General features: G+C 41.1%; 1 protein-coding gene across 1 annotated transcript; it reads right to left on the reverse strand.

Moving 5' to 3' along the window:
- Positions 1-6,712: 6,712 nt before the first annotated feature.
- On the reverse strand, positions 6,713-6,925 carry LOC101123953 (COP9 signalosome complex subunit 9). Its single transcript, XM_031001792.3, is given in 2 exon segments — positions 6,713-6,895; positions 6,898-6,925. Coding segments are annotated over 2 exon segments (168 nt in total). The 3' UTR covers positions 6,713-6,755.
- Between the last annotated feature and the right edge of the window lie 9,548 nt (positions 6,926-16,473).

Genomic DNA, 16,473 nt, shown 5'->3' on the forward strand with positions numbered 1-16,473 from the left:
AGGAGTTGGGGCCACTGCATTCTACTCCTTCGGGACTATTGTTTCATTTCTCAGTCCCTCAAACCCTTTATTGGATGAACATGGAGTTAGGACAGCGGTTCTCCACTGCAACAGTTTTGCGTCCCAGGAGACATTTGGCAATGTATGAATCATTTTCAGCCTCTCATCTGGGGTGAGATGCCATTGGAATCTACAGATGGTGGAGGGCACAGGTGAGTAGAGGCCGGGAATACTGCTTCACGCCTTACAATGCGCAGGACAGCGCCGCACAACAAAGAATTACCTGGCCTGAAATGTCTGGAGTGCTGAGGTTTAGAAACCTTTCGTTAGGAGAAGAAAAGTGACTTTTTTCAGAGCCCCATTTCTGAAGTGTCTTACCTAAGTAGCACTTTGTCCCTATTTTAACAGATGAGGAAACAGAGGTTCAGAGATGTTACATAATTTACAAAAGTCTCATAGCTAGTAGCTCCCCTTCCTTGCCTTGTGCCATAATTTTCAATTTATTGAAATCGCAAAGTATTTTATTCTTAAGCAATAGTATTCAAAGAACCCCATAGATCATATACCAGAAATCATATTTTTTGCTCATTTGTGAGATTTAAATTTCAGTTAACTCCTTTACTGATTTTATGCTTTCTCAGAACTTCAAACATCAGTGAGTTGATAGCATGCATATCTCTGTTTTTATCTCTGTTTTTACACCCATACATACAAAAGAATATATAGGGCATGAGCAGGATGTGGTGGTATGCATCCGTAGTCCCAGCTACTCCAGAGGCTGAGGCAGGAGGATCACTTGAGCCCACAAGGTTGAATCCAGCCTGGACAATAGAGCAAGACCCTGTCTCTAAAAAAAAAAAAAAAAAAGAATATGTAAGGCATAAATAAACACTCATGGCTGGGCGTAGTGGCTCACACCTGTAATTCCAACATTTTGGGAGGCCTAGGCAAGTGGATCTCTTGAGCCCAGGAGTTTGAGACCAGTCTGTGCAACATGGTAAAAACCTGTCTCTACAAAAAAAAAATACTGAAAATTAGGCAGGCATGGTGGCATGTGCCTGTAGTCCCATCTACTCAGGAGGCTGAGGTAGGAGGATAACCTGAGCCCGGGAGGCAGAGGCTGCTGTGAGCCATGATTGCAACACTGCACTCCAGTCTGGGCCACAGAGCAAGACCCTGTCTCAAAACAAACAAAAATTTTAAAAAATGCTTATGTACACACCACTAATCTTAAGCATATGGCCCTCCCCGTTTTTCTTATCAGACTTCTGGTCAAATGTTTTCAGTGAGTTTATCCTGTACAACAAACTGCTGTATGTTTTATAAATTAGCAAAACGTGAAACATAAGCAATTCTAAAATCACAGAACACAAGGCTTGTAAGAGGTACCCCCAGAGATCTCATACATTCCACATATACTCCTCCTTACCCACATTGGGCCATAAGAACCCAATTTCTCCTTAATAGACAAGGTCGATCACTCTGGCCAGTACAGTTAACCCCTTTCTTTGCCTGTAGGTTCACTTGGCAATGAGGAGCCCAAGATAACCAGGAGACAGTCTCAACTTCTGGTTTAATGGAACCATTGGTATGTCCTTTGGTTGATTTTTATTTATTTTTCTAGATTCTTAGAAGAAATGCTGCATTAACCAGTATTCTTTTTTTTTTTTTTTTTTTTGAGAGGGAGTCTTACTCTGTAGCCCAGGCTGGAGTGCAGTGGCGTGATCTCAGCTCACTGCAACCTCCACCTCCTGGGTTCCAATTAAGCAATTCTCCTGCCTCAGCCTCTTGAGTAGCTGGAATTACAGGTGCGCGCTACCACACCCAGCTAATTTTTGTATTTTTAGTAGAGACGGGGTTTCACCATGTTGGCCAGGCTGGTCTTGAACTCCTGACCTTGTGATCCACCCACCTGGGCCTCCCAAAGTGCTGAGATTACAGGTGTGAGCCACCACATCTGACCAACAACAATATTCTCATTGGCACAAATAAGGCTATTATGTGGATAAACATAGATGTCAGTGATTGAGTTGAGAAGTGATTCAGGAACGTTGGCCTGAATGAGAAGTTTAAGAATACCTTGGCCGGGCACCGTGGCTAACACCTGTAATCCCAGCACTTTGGGAGGCCAAGGCGGGCAGATCACGAGGTCAGGAGTTCAAGACCAGCCTGGCCGACATAGTGAAACTCTGTCTCTCAGAAAAAATACAAAAATTAGCCAGTGTGCTGGCACATGCCTGTAGTCCCAGCTACTCGGGAGGCTGAGACAGGAGAATCACTTGAAACCTGGGAGGCAGAGATTGCAGTGAGCCGAGATCGTGCCATTGCACTCCAGCCTGGGCAACAGCGAGACTCCATCCCCCCCAAAAAAAGAATACCTTAGCCAATTTATTTCATTTATATTTTCCTCTTAATGTTTGCACAGGAATTAGATATAACAATCCATGTCTAATTAAGTATAGAAGAGTTGTTTCACTAGGTATTACAAGTTCCAAGTGATAAGATATTATAATTTTAAATTAGCCACATTGTTTCTTTCTTAGTGGTATATAAATTAATGGCGTGTCATACAATGGATGTGTCTAAGATTGGATGAAATATGGTACAGGCCGGGCACGGTGGCTCACGCCTGTACCATTCCAGCACTTTGGGAGGCTGAGGTGGGTGGATCATGAGGTCAAGAGATCGAGACCATCCTGGCCAACATGGTAAAATCCTGTCTCTACCAAAAATGCAAAAATCAGCTGGGCGTAGTGGCACACGCCTGTAGTCCCAGCTACTCAGGAGGCTGAGGCAGGAGAATTACTGGAACCCAGGAGGTGGAGGTTTAAGTGAGCCGAGATTGCGCCACTGCACTCCAGCCTGGCAACAGAGCGAGACTCTGTCTCAAAAAAAAAAAAAAAGGTAATATGGTACATACTTAATATGGTCTTAAAGTTATAATTCTCTGTTATGGTTTTAATGTCCCCTCCAAAACTCACATTGAGATTTAATTGCCATGGTACAGTATTAAGAAGGTGAGGCCCTTAAGGGGTGATTAGGTCATGAGAGCTCTTCCCTCACATAATATGGATTAATGCTGTTACCGTGGGAGTGGTTTCCTGATAAAATGGATGAGTTCAGCTCCTCCCTGTCTTTCTTTCTCTTACACTACTCCTTCCATGTGATGCCTTCAGCCATGGGGTGACCCTCAACAGATACTGATACCATGCTCTTGCACTTCCCAGCCTCCAGAACTGTGAGCCAAATATGCTTCTTTTTATTATGAATTACCCAGTCTTGGTATTCTATTACAGTAGTAGAAAATAGGCGAAGACATTCTCTAAACGTGTTTATAAATTATTTCATTTGATCCTCATATGAATCCTGTGACATAAGGTGGGCACTATTATTTCCATAATGCTAGTGAAACTCAAGCAATTTTCCTTTTCTTTTTGAAACAAGTTCTCACTCTGTTGCCCAGGCTGGAATATGGCTACACAATCTCAGCTCACTGCAACCTCTGCCTTCTGGGCTCAAGCAATCCTCCCACCTCAGCCTCCCGAGTTACTGGGACTACAGGCGTGCAGCACCACACCCAGCTAATTTTTTTGTATCTTTATTAAAGATGAGGTTTCACCACATTGCTCAGGCTAGTCTCAAACTCATGACTAGCCATGAGTTCAAGCCATGATGTGCCCACCTCAGCCTCCCAAATTGCTGGGATGATAGGCATGAGCCACTGTACCCAGCTATAATTTTTCTTTTTTTTATGAGTGAGGCTGCGTGCCTGTTCTCATGCTGCTAATAAAGACATAACTGAAACTGGGTAATTTATAAAGAAAAAGAGGTGCTCATGCCTGTAATCCCAGCACTTTGGGAGGCCGAGGCAGGTGGATTACCTGAGGTCAGGAGTTCGGGACCAGCCTGGCCAACACAGTGAAACGCCATCTCTACTAAAAAAATACAAAAATTCACCGGGCGTGGTGGTGGGTGCCTGTAATCCCAGCTACTTGGGAGGCTGAGACAGGAGAATTGCTTGAACCTGGGAGGCGGAGGTTGCAGTGAGCCAGGATCATGCCATTGCACTCCAGGCTGGGTGACAAGACTGAAATTCCGTCAAAAAAAAAAAAAAAGTGAGCTGGGATCATGCCATTGCACTCCAGCCTGGGCAACAAGAGTGAAATTCCATCAAAAAAAAGAAAGAGGGGCCGGGTGCGGTGGCTCATGCCTGTAATCCCAGCACTTTGGGAGTCTGAGGCGGGTGGATCACAAGGTCAGGAGATCGAGACCATCCTGGCTAACACAGTGAAACCCCATCTCTGTACTAAAAATACAAAAAATTAGCCAGGCGTGGTGGTGGGTGCCTGTAGTCCCAGCTACTCGGGAGGCTGAGGCAAGAGAATGGCGTGGACCAGGGAGGCAGAGCTTGCAGTGAGAGGAGATCGCGCCACTGCACTCCAGCCTGGGCAACAGAGCGAGACTCTGTCTCAAAAAAAAAAAAAAAGAAAGAAAGAAAGGCAGAAAGAGAGGAAGAAAGAGGTTTAATGGACTCCTAGTTCCACATGGCTGGGCAGGCCTCACAATCATGGTGGAAGGCAAAGAAGGAGCAAAGTCATGTCTTACATGGCAGCAGGCAAGAGGGCATGTGCAGGGGAACTCCCCTGTATAAAACCATCAGATTGGCCAGGCATGGTGGCTCATGCCTGTAATCCCAGCACTTTGGGAGGCTGAGGTGGGCAAATCACTTGAGTTCAGGAGTTCGAGACCAGCCTGGCCAACATGGAGAAACCCTGTCTCTACTAAAAATACAAAAATTAGCCAGGTGTGGTGGTGGGTGCCTGTAATCCCAGCTACTCAGGAGGCTGAGGCAGGAGAATCACTTGAACCCAGGAGGTGGAGGTTGTAGTGAGCCGAGATCGCGCCACTCTACTCCAGCGTGGGCGACACAGTGAGACACCATCTCAAAAAAAAAAAAACCTATCAGATCTCATGAGACTTATTCACTATCACGAGAACAGCATGGGAAAACCCACCTCCATGATTCAGTTACCTCTCACTGGGTCCCTCCCATGACACGTGGGGATTATTACAATTCAAGGTGAGATTTGGGTGGGGACACAGAGCCAAACCATATCACTTTTTTTCTTTATAGACATTTGAACTTAAGAACTCAATAAAGCTGGCCACAGCTCACGCCTGTAATCTCAGCACTTTGAGAGGCCGAGGTGGGCAGATCACTTGAGGCCAGGAATTTGAGACCAGCCTGGCCAACATGGTGAAACTCTGTCTCTACTAAAAAATACAAAAATTAGCCAGGTGTGGTGGTACGCGCCTGTAGTCCCAGCTACTCTAGAGGCTGAGGCAGGAGAATCACTTGAACCTGGGAGGTGGAGGTTGAAAAAAAAAATAACAACCTTGAAATATTACAGAAATATAGAACAAAGAGCGATCAGTCTCCTTATTTCTGCCTTCAAAGATAACCACTGTGTTAGTCCGTTTTCACACTGCTGTAAAGATACTACCTGAGACTGGGTAATTTATAAACAAAAGAGGGTTTAATTGATTCAGTTCCACATGGCTGGGGAGGCCTCAGGAAACTTACAGTCAAGGTGGAAGGTGAGAGGAAGCAAGGCACACCTTCACAAGGCAGCAGGAGGGAGACAGAACAAACAGGAAACTGCCAAACACTTTCAAAACCATCAGCTCTCGTGAGAACTCCCTCACTATCACAAGAACAGCATGGGGGAAACCGCCCTCATGGTCCAATCACCTCCCACCAGGTCCCTCCCTCAACACATGGGGGTTGCAATTTGAGATGAGATTTGGGTGGGGACACAGAGCCAAACCATATCAACCGCAGTTAACAGCTTGATAGATGTTTCTTCAGACTGCCTGGGTTTCATTTTCAGCCCTTCCATTTAGCTGACCGCCTTGGACAAATGATTTGTCCTCACATTGTCCCAGTTTTCTCATGTCAGTGTAATAGTACAGGCTTGCAGAGTTTGATGAAGGTTTAATAAAATAATATATGTAAAGTGTTCAGCATTGTGCCTGACATATAGTACGTGCTTAATAAATGCTGGTTTGTGTACATATATTTGCATATGGTCAGAATAAGTCTGCAATAACAAACAACCTCCCAAATCTCTGTGGCTTAACACAATAAGTTTTTTTTTGTCTTACACCAATTGTTAGGGCACTTTCTCCATGTAATCACTCAGGGATGGAGGCTAATGGCAGTTCCACCCTATTCTGGTCAAAATCTGAAATACATGACATCTTTAGTGACCAGAATAGTGAAAAGAGACTGGAAAATCATGCATGGAACTTTTACTGCCTGATCCCATAATTGACATACTTCCCTTACACTCACAATTTATTTGCCATGTTAGTAATTGTAACCCTGCCTAGCTACCAAGTTAGCAGGGAAATTCAGAGTAGAGAATATTTGGTGACTGCTTAACCTCTGTCACAATCCACATGTTTTTTCCCTAGCATCGTATAATACTGTCCAAACTCTGTTGTAATTTTTTTTTTTTTGGCATGTGACATTGCTTCCTTTTAATTGAAGTGAAGACAAAACCTGGTCACGTTCAGAGATTAACAGCCTCATCCAAGTGGTCAAGTACAATTTTGTCTTTCTTGGTTAACCAGGTCCTAATTTCAACGTATTTCCATATGTTCTTTAAAATCACCTGAAACTGCCCTGCGCAGGCTCACACCGCGGCTCTGTACCAAGGGCTTGGACCCGCCTGCAGCCAGACGGCATCTCACTAGATGTCATCATCATCAAAGAGATCTTCAAAACCATTTAAAAAGTCTACATGAACAGCCTTTTCATTAGTTGCCAAGTCCATCAAGAACCTGGTGCTGCCTCCCGCCTCGTCCAGGTCCACGTAGGGCCCGGCGCCCTTGGAAACATCTCGTCCACGGCCAGCTTCATCTTGGGCTGCGGCGCTCTAGGCCCACTTCCGGCCACGGGGCCGCTTCCTATTTTTCTATTTTTTAACAACTCCCCATATTAATATTCATTCACTCATTGACTGTTAAGCCCTTCTATGTACCAGGAATTGTTCTAGGTACTAGGACATATCAGTGAAGAAAACATTTGTTAATCCTTGCCTTCATGTAGTTTATTAGATTGTGAACAGATCAGAAAAAAACATGTAAAAAATTATAAAATGTTAGGTGATCAAAGTTATGGTGAAAAACAGGAAAGGGAAGAGGCAGAAGGAGCGTTGAGGTGCAGTGTTAAATAGAGTAGTCAGAGAAGACCTCTCTGAAATGTCATTTGAGTTAAATTCTGAAAGGTGTGAGGAAGTCAGCCTTGTGACTATGTCTAGAGGAAGAGCATTCCAAGAAAATAAAACTGTCAGAGTGGCTTGGTGATGCCTGAAAATGCATTTTACTATTTTTGTACATGTCTGAAATTTTCCATGAAAAAAGTTAAACAAAAAAGTAGCCCTGGTAAAAGGGAGGTCGAAGTGGGCGGGTCACTTGAGGTCAGGAGTTGGAGACCAGCCTGGCCAACACGCTGAAACCTCGTCTCTACTAAAAATACAAAAAAAAGTTAGCCGGGCGTGGTGGCGGGCGCCTGTAATCCCAGCTACTTGGGAGGCTGAGGCAGGAGAATCGCTTGAACCCAGGAGGCGGAGGTTGCAGTGAGCTGAGATTGCGCCACTGAACTCCAGCCTGGGTGGACAGAGTGAGACTCCATCTCAAAAAAAAAAAGAAAAAGAAAAAAAAAATCTTACCAGTGTACCTCCTCAGAAATAATGTTTTAACTTGTTTGTTACTCCACAGCTTCCTTAACTCTGGCTCCAGACATTGCTGGTTTTTACTGCATCGTTTCTCATATGCTAATTTCATCTTTCCAATTATTTGCTAAATTCTTAATCATGTCTTATCCTTTTTTATTCCCCCCTTTGTATCATTTCCTTCAAAGTGATTGGACATATAATGAAATATCTATTAAAAAATAGTAAATTGAGAAGTAAAACTTAGTGATGGCTTTACTAAGTATGTCAGTCTCTAATTCTTATAACATTTTACTATGTTGAGGATGTAAAAAAGCAGATTGCAGAAAATATTATATCTACAAGCAATTTAAAAGTTTTTAGCATTAGGGCCGGGAGCAGTAGCTAACGTGTGATCCCAGCACTTTGGGAGGCCAAGGCAGGTGCATCGCGAGATCAGGAGATTGAGACCATCCTGGCCAACACGGTGAAACTCGTCTCTACTTAAAAAAAAAAAAATACAAAAATTAGCCAGGAGTTGTGGCATGCGCCTGTAGTCCCAGCTACTCGGGAGGCTGAGGCGGGAGAATCACTTGAACCCAGGAGGCAGAGGTTGCAGTGAGCTGAGATTGCACCACTGCACTACAGCCTGGGCGATGGAGGGAGACTCTGTCTAAAAAAAAAAAAAAGTTTTTAGCATTAAAGAGCTGGTACTGCCAGACAGTATGATTTACACCTGTAATCCCAGCACTTTCAGAGCCTGAGGTCTCAAGAGTTTGAGACCAGCCTGGGCAATACAGTGAGGCTCCATCTCTACAAAAAATAAAAAACAAAATTAGCCAGGCATGGTGCTACAAGCCTGTAGTCCCAGCTACTCAGGAGGCTGAGGTGGGATTGATCACACTACTGCACTCCAGCCTGAGCAACAGAGCAAACCCTATCTCAAAAAAAAAAAAAAAAAAAGTTGGTTCAAAAATACTTTGGATATTTTTTCAAGCAATTGGACAGATGCAAGGTACAATTGGAAAATAAACCTTTCTTAGTCACATACTTATGATTCTTTCACTTAAATTTATTGTTTCGGGCCAGGCACGGTGGCTCAAACCTGTAATCTCAGCACTTTGAGAGGTCAAGGCAGGCAGATCGCATGAGGTCAGGAGTTTGAGACCAGCCTGGCCAACATGGAGAAACTGCATCTCTACTAACAATACAAAAATTAGCTAGGTGTGGTGGCGTGCGCCTGTAATTCCAGCTACTTAGGAGGCTGAGGCATGAGAATTGCTTAAACCCAGGAGGCGGAGGTGGCAGTGAGCCAGGATCATGCCACTGCACTCCAGCCTAGGTGACAGAGTGAGAGTCAGTCTCAAAAAAAAAAAAAATTATGTTTTCAGTTTATTTACTTACTGTTGCCATAGAAACAGGCTACACTGCATAAACATTTTGAGTAAATTCTACATTTTTTGCTTAAGATGCCCAAGAGTCTCAACAGTTAGATGATTGTCATTGAAGCAAAAAATGAAATCAGCCTCATTCAGTCCAAACTGTTTGCTCAACTCCCTAAACCTTATTTAACTTGATTGTGAGGTCACTTCCAGACACCACTGGGAGTTTCTCTAAAAGACCGCTCACTTAGAACCACCCTGCATTGAAGGGAAGTGGTGACATGCTGCTCAAATAGTAAGGAAGAACTCTTGTCACAGACAAATTTGTCAGTGTTAGTCACACAACTAGAACATAATGTTTAAACGAAAATGTATGACATTGCTGGAAAGCTATGTCGGAAGAACTGCGGCCAAAGCAAAGAGAATTACAGACATAAGGAGAATTGCACTTTCATGACATGAATAACTTAGAAGACTGGTACATTAAAAAAAGCTCTGTGTTTTGTTTTCAGTTTGGTTTTCATAATTTAGTTCACCCTAATTGTAATCTATTTGATATGAGGCAAAATCTCTATTTTGAGAACAATGTTGTTACCTTAGAAAGGAAGGGTTACAGCGTTATGCTGACATGCAGTTGGAAACATTTTTAGGATTTGGAATGATTTATTTTTTAGTATCAGACTATCTAAGCATAGCCTTTATCTAATCATAAAAACAGTTTTGGAATAGTGGCCATACTTCAGTGTCAAACACAGAAAACATATGGCATAATCATAATTTAACGGTCACCCAAGTTGCTTTGAGGCCATAAACAGTAGTTTTCATCTCTGAACCTCAATTTTCTCATCTGAAAAATGGAAACACAAAATACCTTTTTTGTGTTTTGTGTTGTTTTGTTTTGTTTGTGTTGTGTTGTGTTGTGTTGTGTTGTTGTTGGGTTTTTTGTTTGTTTGTCTTTGTTTTGAGACAGGGTCTCGCTCTGTCACCCATCCTAGAGTACAGCTCACTGCAGCCTCGACCTCCCAGGCTCAGGCTATCCTCCACTTCAGCCTGAGATATCAAAGCTAAAACATGAAAAATGAAGAAGAGTTGTCTAAGAAACTTCTTAGTTGGCTAAGAGGGGAAAGTAGTTTAGGCAGAGGATCCAGCATTGAATTGATTTTTGAAGTAGTGTCGAAAGGAAAGCCAACATGGCTACATTGTAGAGAGACAGGATCCAGATCTTGGAGGCTTTATAAAGGATTCGGCCTTTGTACTGAAGGTAGTGGAAAGCCATTTAAGTTTTTTGTTTGTTTCTTTGCTTTTTGGTTTATATATTTAAGCAGGGAAGTGACGTCATCACTTGCATTTTAAAAAGATCATTCTGGGCACTATGTACAGAATGGAGGAGATGATGGCACACAAACACTGTAGTATATATGTGGGTAAGCCAATTAGGAGGCAGCTGGAGGAAGTGGATTGGGGACTGACAGAGAAGGGGGAAAATATGGACTGATTCATGAGATATTTAAGAAACAGGATCAGTAGATCGTGAGGTAAGGATGAATGAATCAAGGATGACTTTCAGATTTTTGGCTTAAGCTAATGGGTGGAGGCCATTTACTTAAACAGGGAATACTCAAGGAGGGGAAGGCTTGGGAAGGAGAATCGTGAATCATAGTTGATCATCACATAGAATACACAATAAGCCAGTGAGAGTACTAAAGTCTCAGGGTGCAAATCACATATATATGTGTGCAAACACAGGTTCTCATAAAAATCATACTTATGGCTTACTCACTAAATCTTGCTTTATAAGTTCTGGATGATTCTTTCCTTTCAATAGTCTCTTCCAATCCTATTCATGGGCATTTCTGATCTTTTCAGACCGGGTCTTGGGTGTTGTAGTGGTTGGAGCTTCAAACTGCACATTTTGGAGCCTTTTCTTTTCTGTAGATTTCAAAACTTGTTTTTTTCTCTTATCCTTTGGCCTTGCACTTAGGATCTGATTTCATCTAAAGATGGCTTCCACAGCTTGATCTTGTTAAAGTTCTTATACTTTTTATTTTCTTCATTGGATTCTATAATAATATACTCAACTACTTTGTATTGTCTTCCCTATGTTGTACCAACCTCCAAAACTAAATATAAAACAAGAAAACTATTTTGAAGGAAAAAGCATATTTTATCACAAGCTAATATTGCTAATGTTTATGGGGACACCTGTTTTACAGTAACAAAACAAGCTTTAACTGAATTCTTTCAGTCTTCTTAAAATGTACAGCTCAAAACAATAATATAGAAAAGTTGAAAACAGTAAGGAAGAGAATAGCAGGCAAATACTCAACAAAAAAAAAGGTAGCATAGATCTATTAATATCAGAAAAAAGCAGTATTTTAAGGCAAAAGCATTACTAAAGATAAAAAGGGTCACTAGATATGATAAAATGATCCAAATCCAAGAATGAGAGGAATTAGAGACAAATCCCACAATCATAATGAGAGATGTTAACATCTATTTCTATAGTGATAGGTCAAGCAGACAAAAAGATAAAATCAGCCAGGCAGATGGCTCACGCCTGTAATCCTAGTGTTTTGGGAGGCTGAGGTAGGAGGATCCTTTGAGTCCAGGAGTTCAAGACCAGCCTGGCAACACAGCCAGATCCTCCCTCTACAAAAAATAAAAAGTAAAAGTCAGCCAAGGGTGATGGCATGTGCCTGTAGTCCCAGTTACTAGGGAGGTTGAGGTGGGAGGATCACTTGAGCCCAGAAGTTCAAAGTAACAGTGAACTATGATCCTTCCACTGCACTCCAGTCTGAGTAACAGAGCGATACCCTGTCTCAAAAAAAAAAAAAAAAAAAAAAAAAAAATCCTTCGAACAATCAAGTTGATTGGCAACTAACCTGACTGTAATACTAACCTGTGGGCCAATATAAACTTCAAAACTCTGAAAAATGACAACAAAATTTAAATACTTAACAACATAATATTTAATGTCTGATATCCAATAAGAAATTATCAGACGTAGAAAAAAAGTAGCAGGGCCTGGGCGCCGTGGCTTATGCCAGTAATCCCATCACTTTGGGAGGCCGAGGCTGGCGGATCACGAGGTTAGGAGTTTGAGGCCAGCCTGGCCAACATAGCGAAACCCCGTCTCTACTAAAAATACAAAAAAATTAGCTGGGAGTGGTGGTGGGCGCCTGTAATTCCAGCTACTTGGGAGGCTGAGGCAGGAGAATCACTTGAACCTGGGAGGTGGAGGTTGCAGTGAGCTGAGATCACACCACTGCACTCCAGCACGGGCGACAGTGCAAGACTCTGTCTCAAAAAAAAAAAAAAGAAAGAAAGAAAGAAAAGCAGCAGGCCAGGCGCAGTGGCTCATGCCTGTAATCCCAGCACTTTGGGAGGCCGAGGTGGGCGGATCACGAGGTCAGGAGTTTGAGACCAACCTGGCCAATATGGTGAAACCTTGTCTCTACTAAAAATACAAAAATCAGCTGGGCATGGTGGCACGTGCCTGTCATCCCAGCTACTTGGGAGGCTGAGGCAGAAGAATTGCTTGAACGCCCAAGGCAGAGGTTGCAGTGAGCCCAGATCATGCCACTGTACTTTAGCCTGGTGACAGAGGGAGATTTCATCTCAAAAAAAAAAAAAGAAAAAAAGCAGCAAATTGTGAACCAGAAAATTATATCCATGTAGACACAGTTTAATATTAACATTATAATACACAATGTTCAAATATATAAACATTGTATATAGATAGTATATGTCATATATAAATATACACATTTATATTTTTGTTCCGGTGCTTTTCACCTTGGCTAACTTCAATGTTAATGCCCCGAGAGAGATGATATTGTTTCAGAGTGTTACAGAAAAAAAGATACAGCAAGGTAGGTGGCTCCAAAATATATTTCATGCTAGATTGGGGAAAAGGGACATCTTCATGGGCTGTAAATTTCTCTCCACTTTTTTTTTTTTAATGAGAAATCTCAAACAGGGAAGACACATTTTAGTTTAAAAATCTCACTAGTACTACATAGCAGTCTCATCCAAATGCTGGTGAAACTTCTGAACATGATCATTCTAAAAGAGCATTTATTCTCCCCACACAAATATCAAGTCTTCTGCTATTAACGTCTATTGGGATTGGCATTCCCAATCACCCTTCCTAGTTCCTGGGATATTTCCTCCCATCTACAATGGGAAGTATGAAGTTACTAATAAGCAGAACAGTGGTTCTCAAATGTGCTGAGACCGGCAGCATCCACATCATCTGGGAATTTATTAGAAATATAAATTATTGGATTCCATCCCACACTTAAAATTTTTTGTATTTTTGGTTGAGATGGGGTTTCACCATGTTAGGCAGGATGGTCTCGATCTCCTGACCTCATGATCCGCCTGCCTCAGCTTCCCAAAGTGCTGGGATTACAGGCGTGAGCCACTGCACCCAGCCATCCCACACTTACTGAATCAGAAACTATAGGAGTAGATTCTAGGAGTTTGTGTTTCAACAAGCCCTTCAGGTTATTCAAAATCTTGTTCAAATTTAAGAACTAGCAAATTAGAAAATATTAGTGTACTAGTGGACATTAATGTCATGGACCTGGGATCTTTCTGAGGGAATTTTTCAGGAAGATATGAAAAAATATAGAACAACTGCAACCAAACAAGAACACCTGGATCTGCAAAAATAGGCCATCTGAGCCTCGTTGAGGATAGTCATGGGCAGCTTTCGGTATTACAATGTGCCCTTTCTTTTCTGTCTTTCTTTCCTTCTGTCTTTCTTTTTTACCATCTGAGACATGGAGATACGCATATCCTTCTTTGTATTATTGCTACTACTATGGCAAGAAGCACAAAGGAAAGTAGAAAAGAAAAAGGAAGACCTATCTTCTTTCTTTTTAGAAAAATTGTTTAATAATTTCCAGCTGAAGTGGGTATTTGGTATTTGCTCTTGTCTTTGCATCTCTCCATTCTTCTAACCGTAATTATAAATCAGGAGTATGAAGATGGTAGAATATGAGAATCACCTAGGGAGCTTTATCAGAATATATATCTCCCACACCCTTGCTAACTGAGATGTTGACAGAGCAGTGTGGGCAGACTAATACATATATGCTAAGAAAACTTCCTGTGATTCCGACCTACTTTTATCCTCACCTCTCCCTACACCCCACCAGTTGTCTTGGCCTTTTGTCAATGCAGGAGGAACTGTCAGGATCACCGAATTTATCTTCTATCCCCTAGTACTTACTAATATGCACCTACTACAACTTAGTGCCATGCTGTGAGATGTGGGCTCTGTCTTCGAGAATTATTATTATTATTATTATTATTATTACTATTATTTTAAGACTGAGTCTCACCCTATCGCCCAGGCTGGAGTGCAATGGCGCGATCTCGGCTCACTGCAACCTCCGCCTCCTGGGTTCAAGCGATTCTTCTGCCTCAGCCTCCCGAGTAGCTGGGCTTACAGATGCCACCATGCCCAGCTAATTTTTTGTATCTTTAGTAGAGATGAGGATTCACCATATTGGCCAGGCTGGTCTTGAACTCATTACCTTGTGATCCACCTGCCTCGGCCTCCCAAAGTGCTGGGATTACAGGCATGAGCCACTGCTCCCGGCCGAGAATTTTATATTGTAATTTACTACACAAAAGAAACAACCAGGCCGGGCGCGATAGCTCACGCCTGTAATCCCAGCACTTTGGGAGGCCGACGCGGGCAGATCACGAGGTTAGGAGATCGAGACCATTCTGGCTAACACAGTGAAACCCCGCCTCTACTAAAAATACGAAAAAATTAGCCAGGCGTGGTGGCGGGCGCCTGTAGTCCCAGCTACTCGGGAGACTGAGGCAGGAGAATGGCGTGAACCCGGGAGGCGGAGCTTGCAGTGAGCCGAGATCGCACCACTGCACTCCAGCCTGGGCGACAGAGCGAGACTTCGTCTCGATAAAAGAAAAAGAAAAAAAAAAAAAGAAAGAAACAACCAGTGAAAAGTATTGGACTAAATGCAATCAAGTGCTATATGGTGTGATACAGACTAAAGGACTATGAAATCTGGAGAACAAGATCTAGGTTTTCCACTCACTTTGACAACACTGTCTTCTCATCTTGGAATTTTTGGGGTCAGATGGCCCAAGCTGCCAAAAGGACAAATAGACACTCACACTCCACTCATGCATGTGAATAGAAAATGTAGAGGGGAAGAGTTACAGCAATTGCTTTGTGAAACACACCTGAAAATTATGAATGAAGTAGGGCCAAAATAGGCCAAGAACAAAAACAAGAAAAGCCTTTTGATGTAAAGCCACTGATCGGCCTGTGGTTATTTCATGCTTCTCCATCCCTTTCCTGTTGCCTGATCCTCAGCCATTTTGCTTTTGGTTTATTTTTTCAGTAGTGAATAAGTAGGACAAGGATAAATTTTGGCGCAATTTGTCTTGTACTCCTTAACAATAAAAGGTTTAGTGATGAGCACATTTCAAAGTATTGACTAAGCTTTATGTAGGATATACTGTGGAGTGAAAAACAAAAAACAAGGTGAGAATGGTATATATATAATACATATATACTATTATATATAAATAGTATATATAGAATATATATTATATACTATATATAATATACTATATATTATATAATATACTGTATATTATATATAGTATATATCATATAATATATAGTATATACAGTATATTATATATAGTATATAATATATTATATAGTATATACTATATTATATATACTATATACTATATATACTATATATATAATATAGTATATATAGTATATAGTATATATAGTATATATATAGTACTATACATAGTATATAGTATATATAGTATATATATAGTAATATATATATAGTATATATAGTAATATATATAGTATATATAGTATATATAGTGTATATATATAGTAATATATATATAGTATATATAGTTATATATATAGTATATATAGTATATATACTATATATATTATATATATAGTATATATAGTATATATAGTATATATACACTATATATATACTATATATATATTACTATATATATACACTATATATATACTATATATACTATATATACTATATATATAATATAGTATATATAGTATATACTATATAATATATTATATACTATATATAATATATATTATATATATATTTCTGTTAAAGGGGGAAAATAATATACTTAACATAAACATTTTTGGGAAGATACCCAAGAAACTGGCAGTATTAGTGGCAGTCACTGGATGACTGACCAAATGGGCAGGGCAAAAAGGGAGTTTTCAGTGAAAACTCTTATATTTCTTGAATTTTGAACCACTGGTTTGTATGACCTAGTTTTAAAAATCAATCAAAAATTTAAAAGTATTGGCTAAG

The sequence above is a fragment of the Gorilla gorilla genome, chromosome 15 (assembly GCF_029281585.2).
Source record: "Gorilla gorilla gorilla isolate KB3781 chromosome 15, NHGRI_mGorGor1-v2.1_pri, whole genome shotgun sequence".
NCBI lineage: Eukaryota > Metazoa > Chordata > Mammalia > Primates > Hominidae > Gorilla > Gorilla gorilla.